This window comes from Ovis canadensis, chromosome 5 (assembly GCF_042477335.2).
Source record: "Ovis canadensis isolate MfBH-ARS-UI-01 breed Bighorn chromosome 5, ARS-UI_OviCan_v2, whole genome shotgun sequence".
In the NCBI taxonomy this organism is placed as follows: Eukaryota; Metazoa; Chordata; class Mammalia; order Artiodactyla; family Bovidae; genus Ovis; species Ovis canadensis.
The window spans coordinates 24,405,432-24,432,642 of NC_091249.1; the positions used below are offsets into that span (position 1 = coordinate 24,405,432).

At 55.2% G+C, this 27,211-nt stretch overlaps 3 protein-coding genes across 15 annotated transcripts in view; 2 read left to right on the forward strand and 1 right to left on the reverse strand.

Moving 5' to 3' along the window:
* The first annotated feature begins 1,838 nt into the window (after window positions 1-1,838).
* On the forward strand, window positions 1,839-14,169 carry GIPC1 (GIPC PDZ domain containing family member 1). 11 transcript variants are annotated; one of them, XM_069590794.1, is made up of 11 exons: window positions 1,997-2,081; window positions 2,647-2,771; window positions 3,522-3,734; window positions 4,545-4,599; window positions 6,287-6,371; window positions 10,208-10,528; window positions 11,381-11,566; window positions 11,656-11,836; window positions 12,633-12,745; window positions 13,094-13,175; window positions 13,319-14,169. In XM_069590794.1, exons 6-11 carry the CDS (start codon window positions 10,241-10,243, stop codon window positions 13,468-13,470), a joined length of 1,002 nt encoding a protein of 333 aa, XP_069446895.1. In that variant the 5' UTR covers window positions 1,997-2,081; window positions 2,647-2,771; window positions 3,522-3,734; window positions 4,545-4,599; window positions 6,287-6,371; window positions 10,208-10,240; the 3' UTR covers window positions 13,471-14,169. The 11 variants fall into 11 exon arrangements, with proteins under 11 accessions (XP_069446897.1, XP_069446892.1, XP_069446893.1 ...); XM_069590800.1 differs by having other exon boundaries at window positions 2,647-2,701; window positions 4,509-4,599; XM_069590797.1 differs by having other exon boundaries at window positions 2,647-2,701.
* Window positions 14,170-16,883: 2,714 nt separating this feature from the next.
* Window positions 16,884-23,695, forward strand: PTGER1 (prostaglandin E receptor 1). The gene is made up of 3 exons (XM_069590809.1): window positions 16,884-16,997; window positions 17,983-18,959; window positions 19,859-23,695. The coding sequence occupies exons 2-3, from the start codon at window positions 18,003-18,005 to the stop codon at window positions 20,123-20,125; spliced, it is 1,224 nt and encodes a 407-aa protein (XP_069446910.1). The 5' UTR covers window positions 16,884-16,997; window positions 17,983-18,002; the 3' UTR covers window positions 20,126-23,695.
* The window catches only part of PKN1 (protein kinase N1), a 28,910-nt gene continuing 22,470 nt past the window's right edge, over window positions 20,772-27,211 (reverse strand). For all 3 annotated transcript variants that reach the window (XM_069590807.1, XM_069590808.1, XM_069590805.1), the window contains exons 10-22: window positions 26,906-26,981; window positions 26,675-26,816; window positions 26,489-26,582; window positions 24,829-24,908; window positions 24,678-24,753; window positions 24,487-24,578; window positions 22,971-23,147; window positions 22,767-22,829; window positions 22,524-22,600; window positions 22,187-22,329; window positions 21,592-21,699; window positions 21,421-21,501; window positions 20,772-21,041 (exon numbers count right to left, since the gene is read on the reverse strand). In XM_069590807.1, coding sequence (XP_069446908.1) covers window positions 20,838-21,041; window positions 21,421-21,501; window positions 21,592-21,699; window positions 22,187-22,329; window positions 22,524-22,600; window positions 22,767-22,829; window positions 22,971-23,147; window positions 24,487-24,578; window positions 24,678-24,753; window positions 24,829-24,908; window positions 26,489-26,582; window positions 26,675-26,816; window positions 26,906-26,981 — 1,413 coding nt within the window. In that variant the 3' untranslated portion in view covers window positions 20,772-20,837. The remainder of the gene's footprint in view (window positions 21,042-21,420; window positions 21,502-21,591; window positions 21,700-22,186; window positions 22,330-22,523; window positions 22,601-22,766; window positions 22,830-22,970; window positions 23,148-24,486; window positions 24,579-24,677; window positions 24,754-24,828; window positions 24,909-26,488; window positions 26,583-26,674; window positions 26,817-26,905; window positions 26,982-27,211) is intronic.

Below are 27,211 nucleotides of genomic sequence, written 5' to 3' on the forward strand. Positions count from 1 at the left end.
AACAGGAAGAGAAGGACAATCGCTGTGCCCGCTGCCACAGCAGTTTCAGTATTTGCCAGCTGGGTGGGGCTGGCCGGGCAGCCCTCAGCAACAGCCCAGGGCCCACTCTCCCCTTCACTTTACTGCTCTGCAGGCCCTAGCCCAGCTGGAATATGCAGCAGCTCAACCAGGGAATTGCAAAGACTCATTTCATGAGGCTTGAACAGCTGAAGCCCCAGCTGTCTGAGTGGCTGGGTTGTTCCTAGAACAAGGAACTCTCATCTGTCCTGAGAATTGACTCTCCTGGCCTGTTGTTCAGTCACTAAATAGTAGCTGACTCCTTGCAACCCCATGAACTGCAGCATGCCAGGCTTCCCCGTCCTTCACTCTCTCCCAATAGTGAGATAATCAAAATCATGTCCACTGAGTTGGTGATGCCATCTAACCATCTCACGTTCTGTCGCTCCCTTCTCCTCCTGCCCTCAGTCTTCCCCAGCATCAGGGTTTTTTCCAGTGAATCGGCTGTTCGCATCAGGTGGCCAAAGCTGGGGCTTCAGTATCAGTCCTTGCAATGAGTATCCAGGGTTGATTTCCTTTAGAATTGACTGGTTCGATCTCCTTGCTGTTCAATGGACTCTCAAGAGTCTTCTCCAGCACCACAGTTTGAAAACATCACTTATTCGGTGCTCAGCCTTCTTTATGGCCCAACTTTGACATCTCTACATGACAACTGGAAAAACCACAGCTTTGACTATACAGACTTCTGTTGGCAAAGTGATGTCTTCACTTTTTTAAAATATGCTGTCTAGGTTTGTCCTGGCCTGGGAAGGGTGCATTTGTGTCTTTGTTTCTTGTACCTGCTTCTGCCTAAGAAATCTCAGTTACAAGCCAGACCTGGAGATGGTGAGATTACCTAGTTCTTTCATCCACATATGTATACTGAAACCCTGCTCTGTGCCATTCTCAGGACTGGAGGGTGGGGGACAGAGAGGGAACAGAGATGGAGACAGACTCGTGAATGTCAGCTCCCTCAGGGCTGAGACTTGGGTTGGCTGGGTATCCTTTGTAATCTAGCACATAATATGTGCTCAATAAATATCCACTGGTCAACCAGCAAGCGAACAGACCGTTTTGCCCTTGTCTTTCGTACCACTGCAACCTAAAGATGCTTTGCTAGCTGCTTTGCAAACTCCTTCGCTATTGCACTCTCCTAAAGTGTGCTGTATCTCTCTGTCCGCCCTCCAAGCCTTTGCATGCCCCGTTCCCTTTACCAAGAGCATATTCATTCAGCTTACTCGTAGACGTATCTGTTGAGATAGGACAGAGCCTGGCACGGAGCAGGAGCGCCTTAAATATTTGATGAGTAAATGAATGAATGAATGCCCTTGTCCATTGTCCATCCAGGACGCTGGACACGCGGGACCCTCCCTATTCATCTCAGTCCCCCGCCCTCCCGCCCAGAATAAATACATCTTTTTATCCGCTCTGAGGGTGGCCGAGCTGAGACATGGGCAGGCCAAGTGGAGGACTGGATTAGGGACCGCCCTTGGCCCCCTCCGGGTATCCTAAAGGGTTCCCTTTTCTGGACTTTGGAAGTTTGTATCCTTTCCCCCTCCCCACCCCCAAACTCAGTATCGGTCACCTGACTTCCACGACTAGTCCCCCGCCTCTTAGCACCCACAGCACCCCACACGGACACTTAGCCAAGAACACGTGGTCCGGGGGCCCCAGCTTCCCATTGGCCGCTGGCCTCCTTCCTCCCAGAGATTGGCTCGGGCTCGGCCTCGGCTCCCCCTTCCGCCGCCTCGCGGTGGTACAGCCCGCCGCGGCTTAGGAGGGGTGGGAAGATCCAACGCTCCGCGGCGGGGGAGGTGTCGTGAAGAATCGCGTGCAGCGCAGGGATCCCTCTGGAATGTTTCCTTCGGGTTCCACCCGCAGGGGGGCGGCGTGGAGTGGATTGGCCGCGAGCGCCGGGCGGCCGTTTCTGATTGGCCAGATGCGGGCGCCAGCCCCGCCCCCTGGCGGTGGCTGCGGGAGAGGCCCGGGCCAGGGTTTGCGGAGGGCCGAGCTGGGCGAGCTGGGCGGCGGCTAAGGAGGCTCAGGTGAGTATACCCGGCAAGGCAGGGGCGAGGGGGTGGTCCATCGCGGCCGCTCGAGGGGACCCCGGAGAAGACCCGCGAGATCGCGAACCCGCGGAGATTCGGCCTATCCTGCGGGGTGGGGCCGGCCCCATGGACGCGGCTGGAGGTCTAGGCTGAGTGGGGTGGAGGGGCGGGACGGGGTGGGGGGAAACGTCCGAGTCCCCTTCCCGGAGTACTGCCTGCCTTCCCTCTAAGGTCAGGGGTGAACGCCTCCCGGCGCCGGGATGTCGTCTCCAGCCGCACCCCAGCCCCCTGCACCTCTGGAGAGTTCCCCTCCCGGTGGGGACAGGCGCAGAGTCGGTATTTCTGACAAGTCCCCGAAGCTGGCCTTGTCCCAGAAGCTGGCCTTGTCCCACTCGTCCAGGGCCTGGCGAGGGGGTGGGGTGCGCCTTGGGAGGATCGAGGTCCCGATTGTAATAATGAAAAAAATCACCCGGGCTAGCATTCATTGAACACTTCCGTGTCAGGTATTTACCATGCGGATCATTGAATCACCCCTCATGGAAGTTGCTGTTACTTCTTTCAGAGGTGAAGCAGCAGACCCAGAGAGGTGGAGTGTCTTGCCTAAGGTCACACAGCGAGTAAGTGGCAGATCTGGGACTCAAACCCATGCTTCAGAGTCCAGAACTGGAATCTCCGCCACTAGACTAGGTATCCAGTGGCTTCAGGGCTCAGGTGTTTCTGACCAGCTCCTCCCACTCCATTCCCTCCAACCAGGCAGCCATCTGGGGCACACCTGCTGGTCTTCGTTTTCACCAGCTGCTCAGACAGGAAGCTGCCCCCATGTCCCTTTTCCCCAAAGCTGGAAAAGCAAGGCCAGACTACTGGGTCCTAAGAAGAGAGAGACATCTGTGGGAGAGATGGGTGGGTGATGGGGACCATTGGGGTCCTGTGGCTGCTGGGCCCCTAGGGAGGCCTGGGCCCCGGACAGTAGGCATTCTCCCTGGAAACACCCATGAGCCGGTTTTTCAAGACTGATTCAGAGGCCTCCTGCCCTCCTCTTCCAAGCAATGCACTGCCAAAAAGGGGAGCATGGGCGTGGTGTCCCCTTCCCAGCTTGTGTGAGCTCTCAGGAACCCCCTTCCCATTTCCTGCTCCTCCCATGCAACGCTGTGTGGCTGTAGGCTTGTTAAGTTCCGGGCCCTCCCAGTGAAGAGAGGGTAGGGATGCGGGATTCCAGCCAACCTGCTCAGTGCCACTAGCTGAATTGAAGCTCATTTTCTCCATACCTGTGTTCAAGTTTAAGAGGAGACTGGGAATGTGGTGGGGAGGTGGCAGTTTGAAACGGTACAGTAGGCATGTTCTGAGGCTAGAGGGGCTCAGAGAGTAGTCAGAATGAGGGCATAAGACACATTATTCATTCGTCCTGTACATATTAATTAAGTACCTACTATGTGCCAGGTGGGCTTCCCTGGTGGCTCAGTGGTAAAGAATCCTCCCACCAGTGCAGGAGACACAGGTTTGATCCCTGGGTCGAGAAGATCCCCTGGAGGAGGAAATGGCAACCCACTCCAGTATTCTTGCCTGGAAATCCCATGGACAGAGGAGCCTGGTGGCCATCGCAAGAGTTGGACACAACTTAGCAACTAAACCACCACCACCACCACAGGCCAGGTACTGTTCCTGGCATAGAGGATACAGTAGTGACCACAACAGAAATCCCTGCTCTTGGGCAGCTACCATTCTAATGGGGGGGGGGAGGGGAAACAGGCAACAAACAAGTTGTTAATAACAAGTAAATAAAGAAAACACTTGCAAGAGGTTGATAAATGCTATGAATAAAATATGAGGGAGTGGCATGGTAGAATCTGTAAGAAAGGGGGATCTCGGAGGAGGTAACTTTGGAGCCAAGATCTGAATGACAAAAAGAAGCCAGCTTTGTAAGGATCAGGTAGGGGGCACAGCCAAGGCAAAGGCTCTGAGGCTGGGCCAAGCTTGGCATGGTATGGCTGGGGCAGGAGAGAACCCACAGTGTGATTCTGTGGGGATCTGTGGGTCACATTAAGGAGTTTAGAGCTTTTCTTCTATCACGTGGGAAACTGATGTAAGATTTGAGGCTGGGGAGCAACACGATCTGGTTTATGTTTTAAAATAGAGACATGAAGTGAAATAACAGCCTAAGACTGGAAGACAAGGGTTCTGCCAGAACAGCATGTAATTAAGTCCGTGGGCCTGAGTTGTCTAGACCACAGGGGTGGTTGTAACAGGCAGGGACAAGCCGAGGAGGCTGCTTGGAGGAGGTGGCCAGGAGTAGGCCTTGACAGGCAGAGGGGACTCCCTGGGCAGGGCAAGGGAAGAGGCAGTAATAACAGTGAGAGTAATAATTTTCTTAAATGTCAGGCAAAGTGCTAATTGAGTTACTTGCATAAACTCTTTGGATTCCCATAGGCACTCTGAGAGACAGTAATTCTGCCCATTTTTCAGATGAGGAAACTGAAGCGCCATCAAGTGAAGTGACTTGCCCACAGCCACTCAGCTGGTAAGTGACAGGGGTGGGATTTGAACCCAGGCCACTGTGCCTCTTCTGGCCTGGAAAACAAATTCATAAACCACCCACTTTCCTTACCACCATTATTTCCCTGTCCTGGGTAAGACATGCAGCCAGCCTGAACCAGGGCATCAAGTGTAGGCAGACTAAGGAAGTTGGGAGTTGGTGAGCAGGATGTAGGGGCCCTAGAAAAAGGAGGGAGTGTGAATCTTGGCAGCTGACTAAAGATGATACAGATAGAAATATTAGTAATTGTCACCAGCATTTGTGGAACTCTTACTGGAGAAGGAAATGGCAACCCACTCCAGTACTCATGCCTGGAGAATCCCATGGACAGAGGAGCCTGGCGGGCTGCAGTCCACGGGGTCACAAAGAGTCGGACACAACTGAGTGACTTCACTTTCACTTTACTGGGTGCCAGGAACTGTTCCAAACACATGTATGATTTCTTTGGAACTCAGAAAGGTTAAGACATTTGCCCAAGGTTGCACAACTAATAAGTGGCAAATCCAGGTTTAATATTTATGTTCTTTGCATTCTGCTAAGATGTATGGGGAGTGGCAGGAGGGAAGCCAGGGGAGGTGGTGATGTGGGGTTTTTTGTTGTTTTTGGAAGCGTCATTAAGGGAGTATAGTGAAATAACTTGACAGAGCAGTACCAGTTTATTCATTCAGAATGTATTTTATTTCTAGTATTTAGAATATGTAAAGAGTTCCCACAAATCAATAAGAAAAAAAGACTAGACATTGCAGTTAAAAACAAACCATGCAGTTTTAGAGAATTCGCTGGTGGTTCAGTGATTAGGACTCTGCTCATTCGCTGTTAAGGGCCAGAATTCAATCTCCGGTCAGGGAACTAAGATCCCATGAGCCACATGGCACGGCAAGAAAAAAAGAATGTGGTTTTTAAAAATGGGCAAAGACTTAAGTAGACAGTTTACAAAAGGGCAAATTCAAATGGTTTCAAATGTTTTAAAGGTTGTTTAGTATCACTGATTAGAAGGGGAGTGAAAAACAAAATCTTAGTGTCTTCATGGTTAGATGAAGCACCTACTTTGTGTCCAGAATTATTCTGGGAAGCAAGGAATAAGGGACCCCAGAGGTAGGACTTATACTGTTGCTGGGGAGACAGGATCCTACTGAGGGCAGATGCTATGGCCCGTGCTTCTTTGTCTCCCCAGAACTGGGCACAGAGGCCAGTGGGCTGGTGACTATTAGTTTCATTAATTCATCCATTCATTAATTCCACAAGTATTTAGTAAGCAGCTGCCCTGTGCCAGGCCTTGTGTTGTCTGAGCTAATAGAGGAGTGAGTAAGACAGGCCAAGTTCCCTGCCCTTTTTGGAAAACAGACAATGAACAAGCTAAATGAATGAAGTATGGCTTCCACCTGAAAGAGGTTAAGAGACTGAGTTGTGTGGCTACCAGAGGGCACAGCCAGTGCAAGGGCCCTGAGGTTGAACTTCATCCACTGTGTTGAAAGAACACAGGGAGGAGGCCCTTGTGTCTGCAGGGAATGAGCAAGGGGGACAGAGGCAGGGGGTGAGGGCATATGGGTGATATGGGCTGGTCATTTGGAGCCCATGGGCCAAGGGGAGGACATTGACTTTTACTCCAAGTGAGGTAGGAGCCCTGGGAGGGGTTGGAGCGAGGACATATGTGGCCTGACATGTTTTACAGGATCACTCTGGCTGCTGTGTTGAGAGACCATTAGGGGCAAGGGCAGAAGCTGGGAGACTCAGAGAAGGCAGCTGCAGTCGTCTAGGTAAGTTGTTTTTGTCTTTAAGATTGATTCGTTTATGGTCGCTGTGGGTCTCCTTGCTGCACTGGGGCCTTCTCTAGTTGTGGTGTACAGGCTTCTCGTTGCAGTGTTTTCTGTTGTTGTGGACCGTGGGCTCTAGGACACGTGGGCTGCAGCAGTTGCAGCATATGGGCTCAGTAGTTGGGACACATGGGCTGAGGTGCTCCGTGGCATGTGGGATCTTCTGAGCCCAGGGATCAAACCCACGTATCCTGCATTGGCAGGGAACTTCTTTACCGCTGAGCCACCTGAGAAGCTCTAGGTGAGTGTTGATGGGACTGGACCAGGTGATGTTCGAGGAGGTGTTGGAGAACAGATGGATGAATGAAAACGGGTACAGCTCAGGGGCTCTACTGAAGCCAGAAAAGCCCTGGGGAACAGGTGATCTGAAAGGAGGGAGCAAGAAGTCCCCCTTACATAGTAAAATGTAATTTTTTGTAATCTGATCCTTCCCACAACCTGGCCAGGTGGATGGAAGGTCCCCATTTACAGGTCAGACATCTGAGGCCCAGGGAGACTGAATCACAGTGATGAACTTGGGCTTGGGAGTCAGACCTGGGGGTTGGGGCCAGTTTCTGTGACTTCGGACATGTGACTTAAACATGAACTCTTTCCTAGTCTATGAAGGCCTATACAGTTGACCTCTATCACTTTTTTTTTTTCTTTTTTAATATTTATTCGTTTGGCTGTATCAGGTCTTAGTTGCAGCACTCAGGATCTCTAGTTTTAGCATGCAAACTCTTAGTTGCAGCCTGTGGGATCTATTTGCCTGACTGGGGATCGAACCTGGGCCCCTTGCATTGGGAGCATGAAGTCTTAGCCACTGGACCACCAGGGAAGTCCCCCTTCATCACCTCTTTTACATGCCCTCTTTGTATTCGTCCATTGCTCACTCCGCTCTAGCCGCACTGGTCGCTAGCTTAATTGTGAATCTGCTCAGAATCTCCCATGACTGCCATTTCACTCAGATCAAAAGCCCAAGTTCGGCCTCTGGCCCACAGGGCCCTGCACAATCTGCCTGTTACCTCTCTCAGTTCAGTTCAGTTCAGTCGCTCAGTTGTCTCCGACTCTTTGCAACCCCATGGACTGCAGCATGCCAGGCTTCCCTGTCCATCACCAGCTCCCAGAGCTTATTGAAGCTCATGTCCATCGAGTTGGTGATGCCATCTAACCATCTCATCCTCTGTCGTCCCTTCTCCCCCTGCCTTCAGTGTTTCCCAGCATCAGGGTCTTTTCCAGTGAGTCAGTTCTTTGCATCAGGTGGCCAAAGTATTGGAGTTTCAGCTTCAGCATCAGTCCTTCCAGTGAATATTCAGGACTGATTCCCTTTAGGGTTGACTGGTCTGATCTCCTTGCAGTCCAACGGACTCTCAAGAGTCTTCTCCAACACCACAGTTCAAAAGCATCAATTCTTCGGCACTCAGCTTTCTTTATAGTCCAACTCTCACATCCATACATGACTACTGGAAAAACCATAGCCTTGACGAGACGGACCTTTGTTGGCAAAGTAATGTCTCTGCTTTTTACGTCTCTGCCCTCACCTTTTCCCACTGTCCCTCTTACTTGGGGATCCAACCACACAGGCCTCCTTGCTAATCCTCAGACATGTCAAGTAAACCCCACTTCAGGGCCTTTGCACTAGCTGTTCTCCGCCTAAATGTTCTTGCCTCATATCCTCCTATGGATATTTGCTTCTGTCTTTCAAGCCTCAGCTTCGCCTCCTCAGAGAGGCAGGTCCTCTGTGAACTTGTCTATAAAACTTGTCTTATTGTCTTTATAGCAGTCTTAGAAATTATATTGAATATTTACACATTTGCTTGCTCACTGTACATCTTCTCTGAACCGTACGCTTCTGGACAGCATGGACAGAGCCCCAGCTAGCTAACCTCTGCAGCAACTAGGAGTGAATTCGAAAAATGCAACCCTGGGTCTGGTGCTTTTGCACAGTGAACAAGCTGTGTAACTGCTCATGATGGCCCTACTCAGGGACCTTACTGCTTGTTTGTTTTTTTTTGATAATTGAAGTTATTTTAATATTTGCAGCATACATTTTGCTCAGTGGTTCAGTAATGTGCTTGAGTTATTCACAGAGATTTTCTCTTACCTTCACAGGTACACTGTTTAGCAATTTTATGAAATTATTAATTACAGCTTTGAATTATTAAATAAAGCTTTTCTTTTTTTAACTGCACCACATGCTTGTGGGATCTTAGTTACCCAACCAGGGGTTGAACCCATGCTGGGTCTTAACCACTGGACCGCCAGGGAATTCCCTAATTAAAGCTTTTATTTTTTTTAATTAATTAATTTTTTATTATTATTATTTTTAATTTTTATTTTTACTTTATTTTACTTTACAATACTGTATTGGTTTTGCCATACATTGACTTGAATCCACCACGGGTGTACATGCATTCCCAAACATGAACCCCCCTCCCACCTCCCTCCCCATAACATCTCTCTGGGTCATCACCGTGCACCAGCCCCAAGCATGCTGTGTCCTGCGTTGGACATAGACTGGCGTAATTAAAGCTTTTAAAAACACGCATGCATGTATCCACTTAAACACATACACCCATGGTGTATGTGTGTGTGTATATATATCCACACACGCACACACACATACATATGTATGTGTATTTGTAAACTCTTAGAATTTATCCATATAAGATTGTTTTCTTCATCCATTAACCCTTCATCACATGCTCCTTATTTACTCTGGGTAAGGAAATGTGGGACCTTGCTTATCTTATTGAAGGCAATATCTACAATGGTGCATGGAATATAGTTAGTACCCAAAACATATTTGTTTGAAGGGAGGGAGGGAGGGAGTTAGGAAGAGAGGTAGAAAAATAGAGTGGAAGGAGAGGATAGAAAAAAACTGTATCAGTCAGGATAGGTTTTGCTGCAGTAACAAACATCCCCCAGAATCTTAGCAGTTATACTCTACAGTGGTTTATTTTTTGTTCCTGCTACACGTCCATTGCAGCTTAGCGGGGGGGTTTCATTCATTGTAGTCACTCAGAGCCTGGCCTGATGGGGCTGCCACCACATCAAATGTGGCTGGTGACCCTACCGGGAAAATTAGATCTGTCGAGGTTCTTGCTCCAGTAATTAAATGCTTCAGCCCAGAAATGTTACGTGTCACTTCCTCTCACAACTCATTGTCCAGAACTGGTCATATGCTTACCCAGTCATAAAGAGGCCAGGAATGCCATCTGCTTACATACTTTGAAAGGGAAGAGTCAGAAATTTTTTGTGCATAGCACTAATGATTGCAACCAATAGAAAAATAGAGAAACGTAGGCCATGAGCCTCCATTTTCTCATCTATTAAACGGGCATAATCACATATTATGGTACATCATGTAGTCACATCGGGACAATAATATGGTCCCCATGATATGATGTGAGGATAAAGTAAGATCACAGAGCAGTTAGCAGTTATGGTAAATATTGACTGATATTATTATATCCGTACAGGTGTGTAAGTGCTAGGACCAGGTTGTTTTTTTTTTTTTTTAAGTGAAACAGTGTTTATTAGGAGGAAAAAGAGTGTGAATAGAGACACATGAGGGACTTAGAGAGAGTGTCATGCCCTCGTGGTAGTTTGAATCACTTATATGAGGCGTTTTTCCCAGGTTCCCTTTGGCCAGTCATCTGGCGGAGTGATTGCCTGGCTCTGAGCTGGGACCCGATTTTGAACTGAGGCCTGTTCTCTGAATAATTTCATTGGGCCTGTAGGGGCAAGGCGGCCTGAGGCTACAACGCAGACCCTGAGTGCCTTTTCCTGTCCTGCAGATTTCCTGGGCGAGCCCCCTCTTCTCACTGCTCATGCCACTAGGACTGGGGCGGCGGAAAAAGGCGCCACCTCTGGTGGAAAATGAGGAGGCTGAGCCAGGCCGTGGTGGGCTGGGCGTGGGGGAGCCGGGGCCCCTGGGCGGAGGTGGGGCGGGGGGCCCCCAAATGGGCTTGCCCCCCCCTCCCCCCGCCCTGCGGCCCCGCCTCGTGTTCCACACCCAGCTGGCCCATGGCAGTCCCACTGGCCGCATCGAGGGATTCACCAACGTCAAGGAGCTGTATGGCAAGATTGCCGAGGCTTTCCGACTGCCAGCTGCCGAGGTACCCACTGGGGAGCCAGGCACCGGGGTTCCCTAATGGTGAGCTAGAGAGAGGCTGGAGCGTGCATCCTGTTTGTGAGCTATGACTCAGGTGCTGAAGCTGCAAATACTGAGGCTTTACCCCAGTGAATTATGGGGAACTGGAGGCAGGGCTGAATGCTGAGTTTCATCAGGCACTGGGAGGCCTGTGCCACAGTGGATTATGGGGGCTGGTGGCCACAGCTGGATACTGAGTTCCAGTCAGGCATGCATTAGGAGACCTGCAGCCCAGTGTATTGTGGGTAACTGGAGACCAGGACTGGGTGCTGAGTTCCCGTCAGCACTGGGAGAGGCCTCAGCCCCAGTGGATTGTGGGAATGGACAGCCAGGGCTGGATGCTATATTCCCATCTTACATTGAGGGGTTTGTAGCCCAGGGGATTGTGGGAGCTGGAGGTCAGATGCAAGATTCACCCCACTGTGATTCATTGGGAGGTCCAACCCTAAGGATTTCAGGGGCCAAAGGAATGGAGGAAGCAAGGAGGGTGACAGTGGGATCTTGCAGGAAATAGATGCAGGGGTCTCAGTAGGCAGGATGGGTATCTGTGCCCCTTCATTCATTCCAAAAGCATTTTCTGATCACCACTGCATGCCAGGCTCTATGCCCTGGAACCAGTAGGGAGTTTTTTCCTAGGACAGAAACCCAGCCCTAGCAGAGCTGACACCCTAGTGGGGGCCTTGACCGAGCTCTAGGCTGGTCAAGCACTGGGGGCATACCTCCAGGCCCTTCCCAGTGTTCCTTCCTTCCCGCTCAGGTAGCAGTTGGCAAAGGGCATGGGAGAGAGGTGAGGGTTGAATGTCTCCCACTCCTGCAGGTGATGTTCTGCACCCTCAACACCCACAAAGTGGACATGGACAAGCTCCTGGGGGGGCAGATCGGACTGGAGGACTTCATCTTTGCCCACGTCAAGGGGCAGCGCAAGGAAGTGGAGGTGTTCAAGTCGGAGGAGGCGTTGGGGCTTACCATCACAGACAATGGGGCTGGCTATGCCTTCATCAAGGTACCTGGGGGTGGGGCACCCAGAGTCTGAAGGGTAAGGCCTAGCCTATGATGGTAGAACCCAAGGGTGGACAGCTCCTTTCCCCACAGCGCATTAAGGAGGGCAGTGTGATTGACCACATCCAGCTCATCAGTGTGGGTGACATGATCGAGGCCATCAACGGACAGAGCCTGCTGGGATGCCGGCACTACGAGGTGGCCCGGCTGCTCAAGGAGCTACCCCGAGGCCGCACCTTCACACTGAAGCTCACAGAGCCTCGAAAAGCCTTTGGTGAGGGGCTGCCGCCTATCCCCGCCCCATGCCAGCAGCCACGACCCTCCCAGCCCCCAGCTCCCGCCTGCAGTACCAAAGGCCACCAGCAGGTGGTGCCCAAGCCCAGCTGGTGGTAACGGGTGGGAAAGGGGGTGGGGCAGCCCCACCCTTATGCTGGGAGAGGGTGTTGGCTCTCTGCCCAGCTCAGGTGGAGGATGGAGGCAAGGAGGAAGTTGCCCCCACACCCAGCTTCCAGGAGCCATTAGCCTAACCAAGCGCCCCCAACCTGGCCAACCCCCTAGCCACAAGAAGCCAGGCTTGGCTGCCCTGTGCCAGGCCCCCTACTTTTTTGTCCAGCTTCATTAACTCTCCGGAATGGGCTCAAGGTCCCTGGCGTGGGGGAGGGGGACTCTAAAACACTTCCCCAGGCAGATAGGGTTGGTCTAAAACACTTCCCCAGGCAGATAGGGTTGGTCTGCTGCCCAGCAGCTAAACCCCCTTGGCCTTGGGGAAAGTAGATAGAGACCCAGGACCCATCCCCTTCCTGTCCCTCCGGCCCTGGGGACAGGAGTGGTCCCCTCCAGCCTCCCAACCCTTTTCCAATCCTAGCCCCTGGCTGTGCCTCCTACACCCCGCCAAGCCAGAGTCAGGAGACCTGCCCTCCTGGGGTCACCTCCACCCCCAGTGCCCCCAAAGCCTACAGAAGCTTGGAGAAGGTGGAGGGTGGTCTGAGGCCGGGATGTCTGGGTTTCTGCCCAGAACATGCTGGAACTGGGCTTCTCCAGTCCTCACCCCATCCCCCTATCTCCCACAGACATGATCAGCGTGCGTTCAGGGGGTGGCCGCCCTGGCTCCGGTCCCCAGCTGGGTACCGGCCGAGGGACCCTCCGGCTCCGATCCCGGGGTCCAGCCACAGTAGAGGATCTGGTGAGTGTACCAGCCGAGCCTAAGTCCCTCCCCGCTCCACCCCCCACCACCACTTTCCTGTGAAATTCATAGGTGGCAGCATCACTCTTAGCTGAGGGCCTCTGGGCACTGGATGTCCATCCACCTCTGCCACCTCCCAGCTCTGGGACCTTCCTTAGGCAAGTGGACCTCAGTTTCCTAATCTGTGAAATGGGGCTAATAATACTGCCACTTTGGGGGTTGTCATGAGGAAGAACCGTGGGTTTCTATACCAAAAGTGGTGTAAAAAAAAATTTGCACTCAGCGTTCAGTATAATTACAGGTATATTCACATTATTATAATGTCGTCTTCCCTCTTCCCGCCCCCAGCCTTCAGCCTTTGAGGAGAAGGCCATTGAGAAGGTGGATGACCTGTTGGAGAGTTACATGGGCATCAGGGACACAGAGTTGGGTAAGTGAGGAGGGGGTCATCAGGGTCTGGGGATGGGTGGGAATGTGGGAGAAAGGGGCTTGCAGGTGCTGGGGGGCCAAGTCTACCCTGAGCCCCTCTGTCATCTGTGCCTCCATTCTGCTCCCCTGTCCTTCCCCCTCCAGCGGCCACCATGGTGGAGCTCGGAAAGGACAAAAGGAACCCGGATGAGCTGGCTGAGGCCCTGGATGAACGGCTGGGTGACTTCGCCTTCCCGGATGAGTTTGTCTTTGACGTCTGGGGGGCCATCGGGGATGCCAAGGTTGGCCGCTACTAGGCCTTCCGCTGGACCTCGAGATGACTTGGGCCAGGCCCGGTGGGAGCCTCTGGGGCGGAGACACCGTAGCCTGGACCCCAGTGTCTGGCTCTGGCCCAGCTCAGTAGCCTGGAGATGATGCGGAGCGGAGGTGGGGCTGGGCCTCTGCCCCTCCTCCAATCGGTACCACCCCCTCGCCAGTTCCCAGCCTGGCTGGGGCGCCCAGCCCCCCACCCCCGCCCTCCTCCCCACCTACCTCAGCCAGGGTCAGGCACAGCGGTGGAGAGGGACCAGCCAGATTGGGTGGCCACCCCCACCTCCCTGCCCCCAATACTTTCCGCCTCAGCTGCCAAACTGGTCCCTCCTATCTCCCTGGGGCCTCGGGTTCTGTTTGGGGGTCGTGACCTCCCTAGTTTCCTGATGCAGGGAATGCAGGAGGGGGGTGTGTCCCCCCCCCCTCAGCAAATGCAATAATGCCCTCCTCTTCCACCACCACCCCCCCATCTCCCCAGAGGAGCCCCCTCACTGTGGAGTCTGTTACCTCCGCATTTGAAACACTAGTCTGCTGTGAAACCCCCCCAAACTCCCTCCCTCCCCAGCCCCGCTCGTGTCTCCCTCAGCTCAGCCCCAGACTGAAGGGGCAGGAGGGAGGGATGATGGTGGTGGGCTTTTGTACCTGAATTTGCTGTCTGGAACATAAAGAATCTATCTGCTGTTGGATCTGTGTGTTGGCTTCGGGGTGGGAGAGGAGGGTGGGTCAGGGCTGGGAAAGAATGTAGCAGCTGAAATCCATCCTCTTCGGGCTCCAAATTGAATTAAGAGCTGGCCCCAGCCACCCGCCCCCTCCCACCCGTTCCGCCTGATGAGGCTCTTGGCTGCAAGCCACCAGGCTTCCAGGCAAGGCCGGAGCTTCTTCGTCTACTCAGGGTGCAAATCTTGCTCCCTTTCGAACAAAGCTTCCCGCCACCCTCTGGCCTGATGTGAACAGTGGGCAAGAGGCAGTGGGCCCTTGTCTGTTCTGACCCAGTGGCCCGGAGAGCCCCCAGGCCAGAAAGTGAAAGCGTTACTCGCTCAGTCCTGTCTGACTCGTTGCGACCCCGTGGACTGTATAGCCTGCCAGGCTCTTCTGCCCATGGAATTCCCCAGGCAGGGATACTGGAGTGGATTGCCGACCCAGGGATCGAACCCCAGTCTTCTGCATTGTAGGCAGATTCTTTGCTGTCTGGGCCAGAAGGCATGGAGAAAGAAAGATGGGGTGGGCTTCAGATGGGGTCTCAGCCTGCCCCAGTCAGTGCTGATAGGGAGGAACCCACCCCAAGGCTCGGCGTTTTTGGGGGAGCAGTCACGATGCACCCTCACCCACCCATGCCCCCTGCTCCGCCCAGGCTGACTCTGGATGTGTGGGGTCTGCCAGCGTCCAGGGCACACCATACTTCTGTGCTGGATGTAATAAACCTGGAGTGCTTGTTTTGACAACCCACTTCATCCTTGAGGATTGAGGGGGAACGAGGGCAGGAGTGGGTGGGACCCTCGCCAGACCTGGAGGGAAGAGCAAGGATTGAAGCAAGGGGAACCCAGCCAGAGGTCCCCACAGGAATGTCTGGGGGCAAGCTGAGAGGCAAGGTGTGAGCCTGCCTGCTCCCCATTTCCAACATGCAGGTAGTGGGTCCTGGGAGAGGGGCGCAGGGACGGGTTACTCCAGGATTCCCTGGGCACCTGTGCGCACTTTGTGTGTCTGTGTTAATTGCTCAGGTTGTGAAGGGGTGAGGCCATGAGTCTGGGTGTTGAGAGGGGTAGGACTGTCTCTCTCGGTGGTAGTTTGTGACTGTGTTGAGGGAATAAGGTGTGGCAGCTGTCTGCATTCCAGGGTGCTTGTAACTGGCGGGGCTCTGTGTGGAGGGTGGCTGTGTGATTGCATCTTGGGGTGTCCAGTGCCGTGAGCAGGTTTCTCTGGGTGTTGCTGTTACTAGGGGTGTGACTGGCTAGATCTTGGAGTATCTAGGGGGTTACCACTCCTTATGTCTCAGGCATATGCAGTGTGTACCTGTGGGGCCTGTCTTGGACTGTTAGGGGGCATCTCTGGGTGATTTTGGGTGTGGCTGGGGGGCTCTGTCAGTGTTAGCGGTTGTGTTCACTGCTCAAGGTGCTGGGTCAGACTATTTGATGGCTCTAAAGAGTGATGGACTTCCCAGGTGGCTCAGTAAAGAATCCACCTCCAGTATAGGAGAGGGGGGTTCGATCCCTGAGTCCAGAAGATGCCATGGAGAAAGAAATGGCAACCCACTCCAGTATTCTTGCCTGGGAAATCCCATGGACAGAGGAGCCCAGCGGGCTACAGTCCATGGGGTTGCAAAAGAGTCAGACACAACTTAGTGACTCAGGAACAAGGGGTGTGATGGTCCCTTTCTCAGGGGCCTGTATTTCAGGATGTTGGAGTCTGTAACTATGGGTGTGTCTGGTGTTGGGGGTGACACTCTCGGGTGACAGTGGCTGACGCCAAGGGTCTGAGGAATGTGGCTGCTGCTGGGCTGGAAACAGGCCATGATGGTGGCGGGGTCTTGGAATGTTAAGGGATACAACTGTGTATGTTTGGGTGTGAGACCGTGTGTGTGTGTGCGTGTGTCTGCGTGCGCGTGCACGCACACATGCGCCCCTGAGGGATGTGATTCTACTTCTTGGGGCAGGAAGTGAGGATGCAGCTGTGTGCCCACAGGTGTGGCTGTGTGTGACTTGGGACCATGTCCTAAAGCAGGATCTAGGAGACGGCCTACCGGTCACCACACCTCCTGGTCCCTCTGCCCCCGCTTCAGCCTCCTCCTCCCTCTCCCTTCCTGGGGGATGACTGGCTGCACGCCTGGGCTTTAAGCCCCTGTGTAAATAATGGGCGGATCTCCTAGGCTGGCTGGACCTGATCCAAGCTGGTCCACCCAAGGCTCTGCCCACCACCACCCACCTAGCATCCAGGAAGGCTCTGGCAGGGCAAGGGGCTGCTGCTGGCCCCACTCAGGGCTTGCTTTCCCACCTCGCAGCCCTGCTGGGGGTAGCGGCAGCCCCCCTAAGCCGCCCCCGCCTGCCCTGGGCGACACTCACATTTTCCAGTGTTTAGATTTTATCCGCTTTATTAATGAGGCAGGCAAGAGGCCCACGCCTGGGGGGCGGGGAAGGGGGCTGCTCCCGTCCCACCAGGGGAAGAGGGTCACGGGGCAGGGAGGACAGGCCAACTTCCTGGAGGCCCCCGCTTCCTCAGGAGGGGAGCTAAGGTCTGGGAGTGGTCCCTAACCATTGCCAGGAGTGTGGGGGGGGTGGTGGTCCCTGCCAACCCAGGTCCCCCGAAGGCATACACCGAGTGGAACGGCCCCTGGAGGCTGGAGTGGCAGCGGGAGGAGGCAGGGAGCGGAGGAGCCGCCCCGGGAGGGAGGGAGGGGGGAGGGAGCGGCCTGCCGGAGAGCTCGGGCGCAGCAGGCTGGGGTGCAGCTGGGCAGCGGAGCAGCGGGGCAGCAGGGGCCAAACGGCAGGCAATGGGGACCCTGCATCCGAGGCAGCACCGGGTAAGAAGGCTTGGGCCCAAAGACCGTCAGTGGGGGAGGCAGGCATGGAAGGATGTGGCTCCCCAAGCCTGTGCTTCCTGTGTTGACTCTCAGCCTGTCTGTCTGTCCCAGTTGATCTTATCCTCTGTCCAGCCTCTCCAGAAGACCTAGCAGTTCTGCCCTCTCAGCCCTCACCAGCGGGTATCAAGGAATGGATGGTGATGGGTCAGCCTTGAGGCCTCTGGGGCAGGGGGCAGGGAGCCAGCAAGAGGAAGCTGGGCATCCAGGGGGTGGCAGCAGTGGTCAGAGGTAGGGCCTGGGCGGGAGACAGCAGGGGAGCTGGGAGATGGGAGTGTGGGGCGCAGGGCTGGGGCTCTGAGGACAGGCGAGAGGTGCCGAAGGGGCAGGTCTGTGGGCACAGAGATGGGGCCTTGAGGACAGAAATGGAGAGATGGGGACAAAGATGGGGGCTGAGGGGACAGGGATATGGCCCGGGGAAAGTGTGGGGGGAAGCGATGTGCCCATGGTGGGAGAGGTGGGCTGTGAGCATGTGGGGTGGGGCCAGAGTAAAGGGTGATGGTTAGAGATGGGGCAATGAGGTCAGGTGGGCCCCTGGGATCAGAAATGGGTTAATGGTTATCAGAGAGGGCTGGGGGCCCAGGAATTTGTGGTGGTGTCAAAACGGAGGGTGGGTGTCAGGTGGGTGGGGAAGGCTCAGAAGTGGGGTTGAAGACAGGTGAATTGAAGCCAGGTGACCCCTGATGATCAGAGAAGGGGTGCAGTGTGGGCCGACTGGGGCCGGGAGTGAGAGATCGGCCGACTGGGGGCAGCGGAGGAGAACTGAATCAGGCTGGGGCAGCCAGAGTCATTTAGAGTTGCCATGGGTACAGGGTCCCTAAGAGAACTCTTAGGAAGCCAAATGGGTCGGGATGATCTGGGAGGGGAAAACCAGCTGGTCCAGGCCAACCCGGCGGGACTTCACCTTCCCCTCCTCTCCTCTTCTCAGCCCCACCCCCAGCACCTGACATGAGCCCCTGCGGGCCCCTCAACCTGAGCCTGGCGGGCGAGGCGACCACGTGCACGGCACCCGGGGCCCCCAACACGTCCGCCGGACCACCGGTGGGCCTGGCGGGCGCATCGCCCGCGCTGCCCATCTTCTCCATGACGCTGGGCGCTGTGTCCAACGTGCTGGCACTGGGGCTTCTGGCGCAGGCCGCGGGCCGCCTGCGGCGCCGTCGCTCAGCAGCCACTTTCCTGCTGTTCGTCGCCAGCCTGCTGGCCACTGACCTGGCGGGCCACGTGATCCCCGGGGCGCTGGTGCTGCGCCTGTACGCGGCGGGGCGCGCGCCTGCCGGCGGCGCCTGCCACTTCCTGGGCGGCTGCATGGTCTTCTTCGGCCTGTGCCCGCTGCTGCTGGGCTGCGGCATGGCCGTGGAGCGCTGGGTGGGCGTCACGCGGCCGCTGTTGCACGCAGCCCGCGTCTCGGTGGCCCGTGCGCGGCTGGCTCTGGCAGCGCTGGCCGCCGTGGCCTTGGCCGTGGCTCTGCTGCCGCTGGCGCGCGTAGGCCGCTATGAGCTGCAGTACCCCGGCACGTGGTGCTTCATCGGGCTGGGCCCGGCGGGAGGCTGGCGCCAGGCGCTGCTCGCCGGCCTCTTCGCGGGCCTTGGCTTGGCTTCGTTGCTCGCCGCGCTCCTGTGCAACACGCTCAGCGGCCTGGCCCTGCTGCGCGCCCGTTGGCGGCGCCGCCGCTCTCGACGGCAGTTCCCAGCCGGAGGAGGCCCCGACAGCCGCCGTCACTGGGGAGGGCGCGGACCCCGCTCGGCCTCCGCTTCGTCCGCCTCGTCCGTTGCTTCGGCCTCCGCCGCCCCGGGCGGCTCTCCGGGCCGTGGCTCCTCGCGCAGAGCCCGCGCACACGACGTGGAGATGGTGGGCCAGCTCGTAGGCATCATGGTGGTGTCGTGTATCTGCTGGAGTCCTTTGCTGGTGAGAGGCGCACAGGTCCACTCCAACCCTGCTCCTTCCCACGCCCTCCATGACGCCTCCCACCATTTTCCATCCCAAGTCCTTTCTCCCTGACCCAACTAGGACTCTGCCCTCTTGCCCCCACCTGCCAGAGTCCACCCTTTGCTCTCTCCCTCTGACATCCCCCTCTTTCCGGGCCCCTTGTCTTACTCCTTCCTGGGCTCTGTATAGGTCACCGGATCCAGGCAAGCCTCCCCTTCCAAGCCTACCCTCCTAAGTGCCTTCACTCCCTAGCTCCCTTCTAGCATCACCACCTCTTTCCTTTGTTTCCCTATAATTTTATTTTTGGCCGTGCTGGGTGTTAGTTGCTTCTCGTGCTTTTCCTCTTGTCCTGGTGCGCAGGCTTCTCTTTTGCCCAGTATCTTTTTGTCCAGTGAGGGCTCTAGGATGCATAGTCTTCAGTAGTAGAGGCATGTGGGCTCAACAGTTGCAGCTTCCAGGCTCCAGAGCACAGGCTCAGCAGCTGTGGTGCTCTGGCTCAGCCTCCCAGCTGGCATGTGGGAAATCTTTCCAGACCAGGGATCAAACCTGTGTTTCCTGCACTGGCAAGCAGATTCTTTACCACTGAGGCACCAGGGAAGCCTTTTCTTCCATCCTCTGTCCTTTGGGATACCTGGGGCTTCTTTCTCGCCTGAGCGCACACCCAATGAATGCCTTTGCTTCTGCCATCCTCTGTAAGGTCCCGCTTCCCGCCCCACCTCCACAGCTCCTTCCCAATTAAGACTCGCACTTACTTTTACATTGCGTCCCTCCTCACAGCCCCCTTACTTCCCAGGCACGCTCCCACCCATCCCAACCCTACCCTTCCCTAGACCCCTTTTCTTACACCGCCCCACCGCTCACACCACCTTTTCCTGCAGGTGGTGGTGGTGCTGGCTGTCGCAGGCTGGGGTTCCAGCTCCCTGCAGCGGCCGCTGTTTTTGGCCGTGCGCCTCGCCTCGTGGAACCAGATTCTGGACCCCTGGGTGTACATCTTGCTGCGCCAGGCAGTGCTTCGCCAACTGCTTCGCCTGCTGCCTTCAAGGGCAGGCGCCAAGGGCAGCCATGGAGGGCTGGGCCTAACCAGGAGCACTTGGGAGGCCAGCTCGCTGCGCAGTTCTCGGCACAGTGGCCTCAGTTCCTTTTAGGCACATCCGGCGTCTAAGCCAGACCACCCGGGACCGGCCTCAGGTCCGCAGCGCAGAGACTTCGGGGAATGAAATCTTTTTGCGGACAAGCCCAGGGCGGTGGGTCCTGTCCGGGCTGCAGCACCCTGGTAGCCTCGCGGAGGCGGCAGAGGCGCTGTGTATGCCTCCGGGGTGTGCAGTTCTTGAACTTGCCACGCGGGGGCATAGAGACGCAGAGCGGGAGTCGCGGGAGCATGCGCAAAACGCCATGGTCGCAGTCCTGGGGAGCTCCGCTGGGAGCAGAGCAAGAGGGTCTGGGGACGCTAGTCGCCCCTGCCGCCATCAGGAGTGACTCGCACAACCATTCGCTCATCGTGGCCCTGAGCTCCCCCAACACAACCCCAAGTCCCTACCCACAAGCCCCATCACGGGCCTCTACACAACTCTGAACCCTCTCCCATTGCAGCCCACCTAGGCTCTCCACCAGTCACAGGCCTGAGTCTCCACCATCCCTTGGCCCCTCTTCATATGACCCCCGACCAGGGCATCTCCCCATCACTCCTACACCCCAGTCACCCACTGCTTCCCTTCCCAACTCTTCCCACCTCCAAGCACTCCTCCCCGCCCCCATCATCACTGTGCGCAAAAAGAAAACAGGATGCATGGATGGGGCAAACCCCAAAGGCCTTTTTAAAAACTAACAGCTCGGTGAGGGCAGGGGCAGGGGAGGGGGCTAGCAGCTCCCGGCCACAAAGTCGAAGTCCCGGAAGGCCGCCTGTTCCGTGGCCGTGAGGGGCCGTGCGTCACGGGGTGGGCTCAGCGTGGGGGCCTCCCCTGTGAATTCCTCGTCGAAGTTGCTGACATCAGTGCGGCCGGCCAGCGTGGGTACGAAAGGCGGCGGCAGGCGCCGGGCCAGCAGGGCATCCCAGCCCAGGGTCTGCAGGGCGAGGAGAGGGAGAGGTCACCAGGGGAGGCACTGGGCAGACCACAGGAGGGTCTGCTCCTTGAGACCTGAGTCTGGTTTTTTGAGAATCAACATAGAGTCACACGACAGAGGTAGGGGTGGGGGGCATCCTGGGGGCTCAGGAAGGGTTACAGTATGAGTGTATGGGGAGGGGGGGCGGCTGGGCTCATACACAGAGCAGCGCTCCCCAACAGGCCAGCCTGCAGTTAACTTGGGTGGGTGTAGGAAGGTCAGTGGGGGTAAATGTGAGGAAGCAAAGGCAGGTCGGTGTTGAGGGGAGGTAACAACGTTGGAAGTGAAGCCACTAGGTCTTGGGCATGGGGGAATGGGTCCTGGGGGTGGGAGACTTCACCCTGAAGAAAGGCTGTTTTTTCACATCCTCAGCGTCCCTCTCGCTGGATCCCAACCTGCGCTCTGGATTCCTCCGCAGCAGCTGGGTGGAGGGAGTTCCGTGTCAGTGTTCCCCTTCCCAGCCCCAGAGTCACTTCCCTTGGCTCACCCCGAGTTGGGCAGGGGTCCTTACCCTGCGCATGATGCCAATGGCTTCAGCTGACAGGAAGCGGGGGTAGCGAACCTCATCGTTGACGATGCTGTCAAATACCTCCTCCTCGTCGTCCCCTGGGAATGGGGACTGGGACAAGGAGAGCTTGGATGAATTAGGCTCCTCTGACCATACCGCACCTGGTTCCATGCACCCAGGGCTCCAGCTGTACTTTGACACGGCTCACTTGGGAGGGGAAGGACCCCAATTTACAGATGCAGAAACTGAGGCCAAGGAGGCAGAGCTACCTGTCCTCAATCAGACAGCCCACAGTGGAGGGTGAATCTGACAACCTCCCCCTACTGGCTCCCCTACTGGATCAGCGGCAAAGAACCCGCCTGCCAACACAGGAGACGCGGGTTTGATCTCTGGGTCAGAAGATTCCCTGGAGAAGGAAATGGCAACCCACTCCTGTGTCCTTGCCTGGAAAATCCCATGGGCAGAGGAACTTGGCAGGCTACAGTCCACAGTGTCACAAAGAGTTGGGCATGACTTAGTGAATAAACAACCCTCCCACCTCACCAGCACATACGCAAATTACCAGGGACAGGCAGGGAGGAGCCGCCTGGGATCTCACCTCACCAACCAGCATCTCATAGAGCAACACGCCCAGTCCCCACCAGTCCACAGCCCGAGTGTATGACGTGTCTGTCAGCACCTCAGGCGCCAGGAACTCTGGGGTCCCGCAGAAAGTGCTGGTCCGGTCCCCATAGCCCATCCCTGGGGGATCAGCAAGGCCACGTAAGGTTATGGGGGAAGTCACAGCTCTAGCCCAGCCCAGCATGGGGTGGTCTAGACAGCCAGCCCTAAGAACCCAGCAGGGGTAAGCCAGGTGGGGCTGGGGAGGCTCCATTACCTCCCCTCTCTGTCTGAACCCCAGAAGTCAGCCCCGCAGATCCGAACCGCCCCCTCACCCTCCTTGCAGAGACCAAAGTCTGCAATCTTGACATAGCCCTCGGTGTCCAGAAGCAAATTGTCCAACTTCAGGTCCCTGTGAGAGGGGGTGGGAGAATGTAAGGAGGGAAGAGTGGGATGTGGGTTCTGCCTGAAGCCTGAGGGCCCCCCAGTGGGCAGAGCGGGTATGTGCATGTATGCACGAGCCCACAGGTGTGAACGCGCACGTGCACACACACACACACACACACATGCACACACACCTGTAGACAATCTTGTGTTCATGGAGAAACTGCAGCCCCAGCACCACACAGGCCGAGTAAAAGCTGCAGAGAGAGGCTGGTATGAGGGAGCCGGGTCTCCAGGCAAGGTAGGAGGGTCACAGAAGACTCCCACATCATCAACCCCCCCCCCCCGCAGTCCCCCGCAACTCCAGGAGGTGCGGGGAGGCAGGGTGCCAGGCTCACACAGCACGGGGCTCCGAGAACACATCACTGTGGATGTGCAGCATCAGGTCCCCGCCAGCCGAGTACTCCATCACGAAGCATACATGCTCCGGGGTCTGGAAACAGCCAAACAGGTTCACCAGAAAGGGGTGTCCCGCGCTGGTCACAGCTGCCAAGATCCGCTTCTCACACATCAGGCTGGGCGGGGCGGGGCGGGGGGGGCGTGGTCAGAGAACGCAGCGGCTCACTACCCCTGACTCCCGTCACTCCCTAGTCTTCAATCATCAGATGTTTGCTCAAGGGCCTTGAATGGCTGTGCACACTTGGGCAAGTTGCTTAATGCGTCTGAACCTGCTCAAGAGGCACCCAGAATCCATGCATTGTCCTAGTAACAGTCCCTGACTTCCTTTTGGGAAACCACCAAGGGAACTGTTACTTCCCTTCAGAGAACCCCATCTCCCAGGCCAGGAATTGGTTCATGAATGGGCAAGCCAAGCCAATGGATTCAAACTCAAGATTTCTGCTGGATAAATAAGGGAGAAGGGCCAAAGCTGGCAGATGAGCCTTAAAGTGCTCAAGTAGGAGATATCTCTGACCCTATGAGAGGAGTACAAGCCAAGACCACACAGATAAAAGCAGAAGGGAGAGACGTCAACTCAGCACCTGGATACAGCCATGCCTGAAGGTAGTCCACCCCTGGACTTTTCTGATCCAGAGCAATAAATTCTTCTATTTGCTTAAGCCTATTTAAGTCGGATTCCTGGTTAATAACAGGATGTCAAGAGGACTAGGACTATCTCAGTGCCTCTACTAGGCTCTGCAGAATGATTTAGAGGCATCCTCCCATTCAATCCACCCAGCAACCCTGCAAGGAAGGCTTACTCCCCTTTTATAGATGGGGAGGCTGAGGTTCAGAGGGCAAAGTGAACACTCTAAGATTTCTATGCACATCTGTAGCAGAGGCAGGACTTAAACTCAGGGTCCTGACCCCAAATGGTACATGGCACCATTAACAGCACAGGCTTCAGAACCCAAGGCCGTAAGTTCAAATCCCAGACCTGCTGCTTACTGGCTATGTGACCTTGGGCAATTTGCCCAATTTCTCTGTGCCATCAGAACTGGGACCATAACAGTGTTGACTTCTTAGAGGAATGTAAAGGAGATGATGGGTGCTTGCTAATAGTCACGAAATACTGATGGCTCAGTCGGTAAAAGAATATGCCTGAATGCAAGAGACTACCTGCGATGCAGGAGACCCGGGTTCGATCCCTGGGTCGGGAAGATCCCCTGGAAAAGGAAGTGGCAACCCACTCCAGTATCCTTGCCTGGGAAATCCCATAGACAGAGGAGCCTGGTGGGCTACACGGGGTCGCAAAAGAGTCAGACACGTCTTAGCAACTCAGCGACAACTAGCTTAATAAGCAGGAATGATCGTTATGAATCATTCTCACAGCAGCTCCCAGGAAGGGAGTGCTTGGTCTCCCACTTCCCGGAAGAGAAGACTGATGTTCTCAGAGGGCATGAGCAGGCTCCCCACCTCTCCACCTCGTCTCGGGCCACAATGTCCCCTTTCTTCAAAGCCTTGATGGCGAACAGCTCCCCACTGGGCCGGAATTCAGAGAGCAGCACCTGAAACCACAGTCATCACAGGGGTGCCCTTAGTGGCCAGTCTAAGGACCTGGGGGTGTGGACCTCCAGCCCCCTAACTCCTTAGCCCCCATACCTCACCTTCCCAAAGTGACCTCGGCCCAGCACTGCCAGGAACTTGAAATCCTCAAGGGTCAGGGGTGACTTCCTCAGAGGGCTGCAGAAAGACGGGACTGGTGGGGAAGGGACAGTGGGCAGGGGTGGTGGGTGGTGGCCAGGGGAGGGGTGTCACCTGCACAGCGTGGGGCCTGGCGTCTCCTGGGTCTCCGAAGGCAGCTTGGGAGTGGTAGTAGTTGCCTGGATCGGAGAACTCTGTGACAGAGACAGGAGGTCAGAGTACAATAACCCATAACCACAGTGGATATGACCCATCTCCAATCTGACCTCTCGTGTCTGTATAGTCAAAACTATGGGTTTTCCAAGAGCCATGTACAGATGTGAGACCTGGACCATAAGGAAGGCTGAGGGCTGAATAACCGATGCCTTTGAATTGTGCTAGAAAAGACTCTTGAGAGTCCCCTGGACAGCAAGGAGATCAAACCAGTCAATCCTAAAGGAAATCAACCCTGAACAGTCATTGGGAGGACTGTTGCTGAAGCTCCAATACGTCTAACTTATTGCCTTTATTGGTAACAGCCTTATGGAACCACCTAATTCTTTACATCATATGAATATATAATGAAGCATCAAAATTAAAAGTTTAAGTTGGAGAAAATTTACCTACTGGTCCATCATTCCCCATTATATAGTTTTAAAAGTTCAACCAGTGCAAACAGGTATACAGTAGGAAATGCAGTTTTTCCTGCCCCAGCTGCTCTCCCCAGAGCCAGCTGCTGTTAATGATGTCATGGGTACCTTTCTAGATGTATTTCATACTCATTCAAGCATTTTTTGTGTGCATGTATGTGAATGGCCATCACAGATGTCCAGGAGTGGAACACCTAGGTCAAGATAACACCCATTTTTAACTCAACCAGCTTGCCCTCCCAAGAAGATGTAGTGATTCACATGCCTCCCACTGACTGCCTGCCTGTTCTCCCGCATCCTCCCCAGCATTCAGTGTTATTCAACTTTTGGATTTTTTTTTTTTTGCCAAATTCATCTATTTAATGATCTCACTTAATGCCATGAAGCATATGTTGTTATTGCTGCCATTTTTTAGAAAATGAGGTATAAAATGCATTCAGTGGGGTGGGTAATGGGACCAGCTCTTACACATGTGTCTAACCAGATGCCTGTGAGCTAGACCAGGGGTTGGTAAACTCCGTGTTTTGTACAGTCTGTAAGCTAAGAATCATTTTTATGTTTTTAAAGGGTTGAGAAAAATCAAAAGAAGAAAAATAGCTCATGATTCCTGAAAGGGATATGACACAAGGCTTTCCCAGTGCACAGTCACACCCCTTCATGTCTGTATCACATGTTGCTGCTTTCTATGAGAGCAGTATTGACGAGTCATCACTGTGACCCATCTGACCCACAAAGCTGAAGATACTGACGATATGGTCCTTTCCAGAAAAAGCGTACTTGCCCTCTGACCTAGATCAAGCTTCAGAACATTTTCATCATGCTGGCAGGCTCTCCTGAGTCCGTTCTCCTGTCAACAAACTGCCCGGAGGAAACCACTAACCTGACTCCTGTCATCGACATGAGTTTTAAACTTGATCGTTTTACACAGTGGTGCGCTAAGCGTGAAGAGGTTAAGTGGCTTGGCATGGGTCACACAGACAGGAGGCAACAGAGAAGGAGTGGGGCCCAGGGGGCCTGGCTCCCAAGCTCATGTGTTTGTCTGGGATAGAAAATGAGACCCTAGCTCTGGCAGAGATAAGCTGTGTGACCAAGGAAGTTCCTGGCGAGAGCTTGGAACTCGAGCTGGGCCAAGGTGGGGTGCTCACCAGACTGGATGGGCTGGAAGGAGGACCCAGAGGGCTCTTCTGGGGTGAGCTGTCTGTCTCAACCCCGAGGTTCAGCTTCTCCACAGATACGTCACTGCGGCACAAGGAAGGAGGGCGCATCTAAGACCTGGCACCCGGGAAAGCAGCCGGGGCAGCGGGCCTCCCAGGGCCCCACCCCCCGCTTACCCTGTGGACCGAGCCTCAGGTCCTGGTGAAGCCCCCGGGCTGAAGGTACCAGTGGCCGTGGCGTTGGGGATGAGCCTGCGGAGCAGCCGTACCCAGGTGGCAACGTCGATGTTCATCTGCCTAGCACGCTGAAATGCCTTCCCTGGGGAAGGGCAGCATGGGGGTGGACGTTAGCCTCCATGACACGGATGGCAACCCTGGTCTCTGCCCTGCCCCGGTTCATCCCCTCACCTTGCTGCTTGGAGAAGATCTTCTTCTGTCGTCGGAGCCGGGGGATCCTCTCAATGACAGGGTTGCGGAAGGTGACCTGAGGGGAGGGGCTGGCGTGAGGACCCTGGCCCTCCTCTAGCATCTCGCTGGGGGAGCCTCAGGGTCATAGGCGTGCACACCCGTACGTTTCCAGGGTTCCAGTCACTGTGGCATCGCATCCAACCACAGAGTACCATGCAGCGTATTAAGGGGTCACAAAGCCAATCCATCCTTTGACAGGACCACCTCTTGAAAGCCACCCTGGAAAAGCAAGAAGCAGGCAGGCAA